This window comes from Leuciscus leuciscus (assembly GCF_965113295.1).
Source record: "Leuciscus leuciscus genome assembly, chromosome: 12".
NCBI lineage: Eukaryota > Metazoa > Chordata > Actinopteri > Cypriniformes > Leuciscidae > Leuciscus > Leuciscus leuciscus.
The window spans coordinates 7,729,483-7,737,890 of NC_138736.1; the positions used below are offsets into that span (position 1 = coordinate 7,729,483).

The window sequence follows — 8,408 nt, forward strand, 5'->3', positions numbered from 1 at the left end:
AATGATATAAAACCACAATATGCAGAGATATGTTGTTCATTGGAGAAAGATGCTGACTAGCCTGTTAGCAACGTAGCAGGGCACCTTTCTCCAGCGTGCTAGCTTTCAAACCTCATTCAAGCTTGTGTTTGATGTCGATGCCACAAATAAAATTTAAGAACTGGCACACTAGAGAAATGTGCCCTGCTATGTGCTTGACAGGACATAGTGGATTGTGTGATTAGTTAACAGTAGAAACAAAAACAAAAATATATTTTTGAATAAAACACTTGTTTTTTGCTGGTAGATTTTTAGAGGCACTATAACATGGTATGTAAACAGTCCAGTTAAGCATATTTAACAGGAAAATTATGATTATGAATCATCAATGGGCGGGTCTGTTTGCTGCCACAGCTGTGGATGAAGCATTGGACATTGTAAACAATCCCAAATAGCATCATACACAATGCTCTATAACTAGATTATGAGAATATTATGGAAAAATCCATGCACACCTTATGGGAAAAAGCTAAATTACACACTGACTCCTCGTATAGACATGACCGTTTTCAGTAATATTAAATGCATAGTGATATGCAATGCAAACGGAGTATACATTAAGGGTATGGTTCAATAGGCTATAATTTACAAATCTTCTTAGGATGCACTAAATACGTTTTTTTTATTTTTTTTTTTATCTATAAATCTAATCTATAATCCATCAAGCATCCACATACAGTATGAGTAATGCTGGACTTAGTCTAAGCCTTGCCATTTAGATTACTGTAAACAGTCTCTTTTTCTCTGTCACATTTCCTTCATCTCCCGCACTTTAAATATGAAATATTTTTAATTCTTTAGAGATTTAACACTATATTTAATATCCAATTTAAACATTTTATCCACACAAAAGTGTGTGTGTGTGTGTGTGTGTGTGTGTGTGTGTGTGTGTGTGTGTGTGTGTGTGTGTGTGTGTGTGTGTGTGAACGCATTGGCCCGACATGCATAAAGAACAGGAGTTGGTGGATTACTGTGAAATCTCAATAAATGAATCATTTCGAAACAATAACAGACATTTTCAGCAAATTTTCCAGCAAATTTACTTGTCAAGACTCATACACATACACATACTGACTGCATTACATGGAGAAGCTTGCATAGTCAATCTGACTGAAGCGATATTATTCTCAGTGAAGTATTCTGAACACTTGAAATTGCAGTCTCAAGATCCTCAAGTTGTACTCAAGTATCTTGTTTGAAGCTGACACCCTCACACAATCATAACACTGGTCTCATGAATCATTTTACATAATTTCACATTAGAGAGATTCACTTTCAGGACACTTTCAACCACTGAATACAAAACAAGCAATGAAGCAAACGAGGTACAGGCACTGTGTAATGGTGCATTGTGGGAAAATGGAAGTCGGGGGGCAGTTCCATCAGGGAGTATGGCTGAGCACTCGGCGTAACTATGATGAATTGAGGGTCCCTGGTAACTCACTTACAGTAAGCCCTGCAGACCTGGCCATGAAAAATGACATGGATAAAATGTTCTCTCCCTTTTCGCCAATGTTTGTCTTCTCTCTTTCATTTCCCAGAAATGATCTATTTTAAGCTCCCAACAGAAGAGCAAACAGACAAATCTCTACTGGATTATTAAAACATCACTGCAAAAAAAGAAAAAGAAAAAGAAAAGTAGATTCCACAATATTCAGACGGAGATCCACCTGTAAGCATTTCTTAAATTTCAACCGCAGAATTGAATTAGGAGACATTCATTGACCAGCCCTTAACTACCAAATGTGAGTATAAGGGATTCCAGCATGTAATTCACTCTAATATAATATAATATAACTTACTTTTTTTTTTTTTTTACCCAAATTACAGCTGAATGCCAATGGATGTACATATGAATAATATACCTTTGTTTACATTTTGTTTTGTGATGGCTGTGAAAGAAAAATAGAATGAACTGGGTATGTGTTTGTACGCGAAAACACTGCAACTTTCTACCAGTTTTTAAAGAAAACTGCACAAATTACTGGAAACTTAAATGAAAATGCTTCTTTTGTGTCAGATAAATCACTGTTGCAAGCAATTTCATAAAGTAGAAAATCTGCCTTGATAAAAAGTGATGGCATAGGGACATGTCCCACCTACCCCCACTATAAACGACAGCTGTGCATGTTTTAGCAAAGGAGGTGAAAATAAGAATGGAAGTGTGTGGATGTGAAAATAAGTGTTGAGTGGGCGGCAGAATAAACGGATATTTGACAAGTTGCCATTTGAGAGATGCTAACCTTTCCACATCAACATACAGCTACTTCTGCCAATGTGTCTTGCATTTGATTTTTTTTCATTCTTTTTTATAAATTCTGAAGACTTGATTGCAGTTGAAAACCAAAAAGTTGTAATAATGCGAGCCTTCACAAATGTCCCACAATTCTAGAATGATCAGTCAGTTTAGGTAGAATTTGGTTCACTTCACACTCAAGGGATGCTGAGGCTTTTGAGATAGATATGGCTCTTCAACACTCACAATTTCCATATAGATACTGTAGCTAGCTATATACTTCTCCTGAACATCCTTCAACTTGGCATTTGATCTCAATGCTTCTTGGGTTCAAAAAGGTCAAGTCAGATTACGGCTAGCTGATTAGAGAGAGGAAATCCCCACATTTATGCCCTAACCAACTTATTACATTCAGCTTTCACATCAGACTCCCAACGTCGAACCAGGCGGAAATATACTTCTGCTAATTACAAATATGGATGCAAGACCACAGGAGCAAAATTTATATAATGCAGTTGAGAACATGATTATATACATATGGATTATATTGTGGATGTGTTGATTCATCGTAAATGGGTGTGTAAGTATTGTTAATGAAGAAATTCTCATTCATCCATTTTTTTTTTTTTTTGCTGCTATAATCAGACTAAACCTATCAGAGAGGCATCATTTAGCTTATGCTACAGTGCCAAATTGTGCCAGCCATGCCAAAATCTGCAGGTGTTTCATTGTGTGCGAGACAGCAATCATCTGCGCAAACGCATTTACCCAAGCACTGTGAAAATTTAGAGAACCACTAAAGAATCAACTAAGATGACAAACAGTCTGTTTGTTCTTGTTTATTCTCCATTTTTCACTCCCACCTACTCCAGGTTCTCTCCCATTAGTGTCTGTAGCATGGATCTAGAGCTGGAGCTCAGCTGCTGCCTGGCTCAACCTGTCTGCTATTTATATCTCCATCACAATAGTCGCTACGCAATAAAGTATGGCACTGCTCGGCTCAGCTCCTCACAGACAAGCTTGGCACTCAAGTGTGTGTCTACGACATAACAGAAAATACAAAGAGAAAAAAGTAAGGGATGCAAGTGGCATTCACACTGTAACCACAACCTCACACTCTCAAACTTTTCTCAATAGGAAATATTTTCATAGTGCAAATGTGTATTTGACATCATGGGTGGGAGAATAAAGACACAGAGCGGCTCTTTTGGTAAAATTACTCGTAGAAAGGACTTCTAGGTGGCATTGGATAGGAAGTGTATGACTCAGGTGTTGGTATAAAGCGGTTTAGCATAATGAGTGCAATCCCTTTGCACGTTTGCACGTTTCAGGAAAGCTAAGCAGCCTTCTTGCAGGAACGTGAGCTGTAGTGATTGAGAGAGGGGAAAAGCTTCAGGAACACATTGTGATGTTCCGTTAATGTATTTAGTACTGTCATCAGTTACAAGCTTATCTGACTGTAGTCTGAAATCAAAGGGCAGTAATAAGCTCATTTTTGAAATCATCAATTTCTTTGGTGTTACAGACTATCTAAATAAATGCAATGTCTGAGGAATAGAAATTTGTCAGTGAAAAAAAAAAAAACCAGAAGCTGCCTTCTCAGCATCTTCTGTCAGTAGGCTGCCTTTAAATGTGAAAAAAGGGTTTGCTCCACACACCTAGGTAATTACAACCGTTCCCCCACTTACAGGCAGGCGGCAATCCATTCTTAGCAAACTAATGAGGTGCGCGAGTGCATGTGTGAGCAAAAGAAAAGGAAAAGAGAGAAGGGGGCAAGTGGAACAAATCATGCTGTCAGTCTGTCTTTTGTCATCTTTTGGCAAGCATTCATCAAGATTCTCCCCTTGCTTTTCAGGACGAAAGAAAAAGAAAGAAGCGAGGGAGCACACAGATGCTAACCTAAGAGCAACAAACGGCAGAGGGAGGAGGTGACCTAGCGCAAACCGGTAAGGCTGAGAACTTTGACAAACAATTAAAGAAGAGAAGCGTTGAAAATGATGACACAAAAAAACTAAAAGACAGCTAAAACGGCTGTGACGAGGCTCTTGTGTGAGACTATTCCATGTGGGCGGCACTTATCAGGCAGGTTGTTGTGAGCAGCTGGACCATACTCAAGTAAAGTACCCAGACAAGCAGCAGCAATTTGGCACTTGATGAATCCGAAAGAAAAATCCAATTCATCCCTTCTCATAATGGTTGCGTCTAATTCTGGCTCCACGGCAAAATTCAAGCTGATGGATGGGCATAATTACAGCTTGATCACCTAGGGAATGTTTGCACACTTCCATATGTTTTTCCTCCTCTATTTTTCTCCATGATTAGCCATTTTAGAGCACACTGAGGAAGCACATGGATGCGTTTTCCCTGGGATCCAGAAACTAAAGAGAGTCTTGTTGTGCAGTCTGGGTGGTGTCTTTGGAATTGAAGTCTGGCTGAGTGAAAATGTTTGAATTAACCGCTTGACACTTGGCCCTTAGCCACCAATAGATCCCTATGTTCTCCCGCACTGACATGCCCCCGTAAGACCCTTTTAACCACAGGGTCAAAGGCCAACCTAAAGAAAAGGATGCTGAAGGGAAAGGTGAAAGGTGCTGAAAGATGGAAACAGAAGGGTGGACATTAGTGAGTGGGGCCGTAAAGGCATATTCACACTTTTCGATGGAATAAAAGGCATCTCATCTGCTGGACTGGGTGGGTGGGGTAAAAGGGGGAAGGGTCCTGCCAGACTCAATAGCTTCCTCCCACATGTACGCCACCACCAAGCACAATGCTGACCAGGGAGAGAGTTCAGCCCTGTCGATTAAGATCAGTGTGTATGTGTTATCTCAGGCAGCTGTAGGGCAGGGAATGGCCCACATAGAGGCCCTGGAGAGTGACGGTCATACAGAGGTAAACCCCTGGAAGTGAAAGCAATATAATTAAATGAAAAATTTTACAGAACAGCACAGAAACTCGAGACTGTTTGCAATAAACTCTGAAGAATGAAGTCAAGATCCCAAAATGCCCCTCACAAATGCAATGGTGTTAAAAAGGGGTACTGTTTACTGTGTAATATTGGAAGATACACAGCAATAAACTGGGCCAGACGATTCCCTAGAGCCTTCAAATACAGCCTCACAGCACTGAAAACAGGGACATGTAAAAACAAACTGCACTGTCAAATCTTTCAGGACTGAAATAAATGATAGCTTATTGGCAGCCTGCAGGTTTTATTCAAATCTAGTAGTCTAAAATGAGAGTATCTTGCTGTTGTGCCTTTTAGAAATGCCCCATTGCATGTGAAATGAGCAGCCCTGCTGGCCAACCAATAGGTTATTGATGTTTAAACATAGATGGCCATGATTAGTGTTTATGTATTAATTTACATAAAAAAATAAATAAAAAAAACCTTGGTAAAAAACAGAACAAGTCACTTTTGTCGGGAGGAAGTTTTGAGAACTGTGGGAAATGTTCTACAATAAACTATCTGCTGACTGGTGAGCATCAGCCTCTGTACTGTTGCATTCTGCCAGGGCTCTATCAAAAAAAAAAAAAAAAATTCCCATATGAGCCCTGCAGATTGGCTAACACTGTTGACTCTTGATAGATAAAAAACACTAAAATACTGAATGAATCACAGGAAAACAACCACACCTGGAAGAGATGGATTTGCCTGTGTCCGCGAAAGCTTGAGGCTTGCTTAACTGGCCTTGCTTGAGGTTCTGAGGTTAAGTGCTTACCAAACACTTGGGTTTACTTCTAGAAATTACCATGTGTGTATTTATGGGAAATCCAAAAGTGAGGCTCTGCTGTATGTAGGTTAACTTGCTTCAGCCAATCTGCTTGTCCTCCCTCACCCCATGTTTAATCTCCTGCACTCACTGACAGTAGTGGGGGCAGGATATTGTACCACACTACCACAATATTCCCGGCACCTCTACAACCATTATACACTAACAGAAGTCAAGCAAAGTAAAGATGCAGTATAAGAAAAGAAACAGTCACTATGCCAGACAGAACAACATTCAAATGTTCCAACTCTCCTTGAACCCTCACATCATTTGAGTTGTCAAATAAACGTTTCAGATAAACGTCAAATAGATGTTTTATAGTCTGCTCATAAAATAACCTACACCCATTTCTTGAAACCACTGATCCATTGACCACCTAATTCAAAGGATTTGCACCACACATATTAAGCAGGCTCCTTCTGAGTTAGACCAGAGAGTTCAGAATTCACCATTGATCCTGCAGGATTCCAAACCTGTCCAGCCATGAAGCTGTGCATTGATCAACTCCAGCAGGACACCAGTGGCCCCATTGCACCATCTTAATTGATCCAGAGCATCCATCCTTGCCTGAGACTCTGGCCAAATGACCCATTGATCTGTGGCCAGTCCAGAGGAACCATTTCAGCCTCCCAGTAAGCCCTACCCCTCCCCATCCAAACATGCACCCGAAACAGACTCACCCCCTTCAGCTTATTCCATCCCCCCACTTCCACTGCCGGTGATGTCCCATACATGGCAAATTAGCACCTCTAATAGGTGTAGAGACACCACCCCAAAACCAGAAAACACCCACATTACCTACTAGACAACTGCTTTACATTCCACCAAACACATATCTAAACCAGAGCATGACACTACAAGTACTTATACAGGTACTTATAATATCTCCAATATTCACCTACTAAGTACTGTTCTTGGGGCATCACAGTCATTTCACACATTTTTGACCATGCTGCTTTTGGAAAGCATGTGCTTAATTATTGCACAATCATACAAATCAATTACAAGTTTTCTTTAAAGAATCAACCATGCCTCTTATCTTTCAGGATGTACTATGGGGGCTACACATCTCGTAAAAGTGTGTTGGAGGGTTACTAGTGAATCGAAGACCATCCCACACATTCTGAAAATATCAAGCACTCTTCAGCAACAGTACGGACTTGAATATTCTCACAGCTCTTACAAGAACCGAGCGGCAGGACTTACAGATAAAATGTCTTTAAACTAAATGCACACTGAAATATACTGTCGCCTAATACAAGTAACCTCCAATTAATGTACGTTCACTGGGACATCTAATTCCGACTCTGGCATGAAGTCAGCATCTATTTCTCATCACAAACCTGTCTCTGAACAAAACAAAACACACTAACCAATGTTAAACATTTTAAGCATAGACTTGTGCTTAGATAAAACAGCCATACCTGTTTGCCAGATGTAAGTGGGTTTTGTGTTGGTGACTGTTTGCGTCTGGACATCCCAAATCCCCAAAAAGAGCAGAGCTACTCTGAAGAGGGAAGCAAGAGCCCCCGCTGAAGTGACCCCTCTCCCTGTCGCCCTGCTGGCCAGCCCCATGGCTTCAGCCCGGCCAGATAGATCCACACGGCTCAAGTCTGGCCAAACAGACCTGCACGATACACACACACTCAGCAGGAGATGTAAGCACAAGAAGATGCGGCACAGGGGAAAGTGTGCCTGCTATTGTCCCTCTCACTCTTCTGCACGCGGTTCCTCCAGGAAAGGGTAATCCACTTGTCTCTCTCTTTCTCTTCTAACTCCTCTATTTTCCCTCCTTTTCTTTCTTCTTCACTGTGTTCTCTGGGTCAGTGGAGAAGAATGAGGACTGAGTGAAGGAGAAAAAATAAAAAAGCCAGAGGAACAATAGATCCCTCAGCTCAGCGCGCTGCTTGTGCGGCAACTGCGTCCTGGCTCAGCCTGGCTGATACAGCACCTCCCATTCCCCCCTCCTCTCTCTTTTTCTCCCTTGCTCGCACTCACTCATACAGTCTCGCTCTCCTTTACTAATCCAGAATCCACCTGCAATCACTCTCTCTTATCACATTGCCCCACTATCAAGGGTTGCACTATTCTTCACACAAAAGAGAACTGGGGTATAGGTGCAGGGTGTTGAGGTAAGAAGCACATGCATTATTGTGGTGTGTGTTGATTTAGGATTGATTGCTAGAAGCAGATACAGTCACTTGCACCAGCTGGGACCAAAAGCTATAAAGAGATGCAAAGGAAAGATATCGCTGTGAGTGTGAAAGTGAAGTGAGAAAAAGGGAAAAGGTGAAGGGAGGGGGTCTGAATCTGATGGGAGGGATAGTGAGAGTGAGAGTGAGAGAGAATGGCAAAAAAACAAC

The 8,408-nt window shown here is 41.1% G+C and overlaps 1 protein-coding gene across 1 annotated transcript in view; it reads right to left on the reverse strand.

Moving 5' to 3' along the window:
* thsd7aa (thrombospondin, type I, domain containing 7Aa) overlaps window positions 1–7,999 on the reverse strand; it is a 129,227-nt gene extending 121,228 nt beyond the window's left edge. Inside the window, exon 1 of the mRNA XM_082187013.1 lies at window positions 7,470–7,999. Coding sequence (XP_082043139.1) covers window positions 7,470–7,620 — 151 coding nt within the window. The 5' untranslated portion in view covers window positions 7,621–7,999. The remainder of the gene's footprint in view (window positions 1–7,469) is intronic.
* Between the last annotated feature and the right edge of the window lie 409 nt (window positions 8,000–8,408).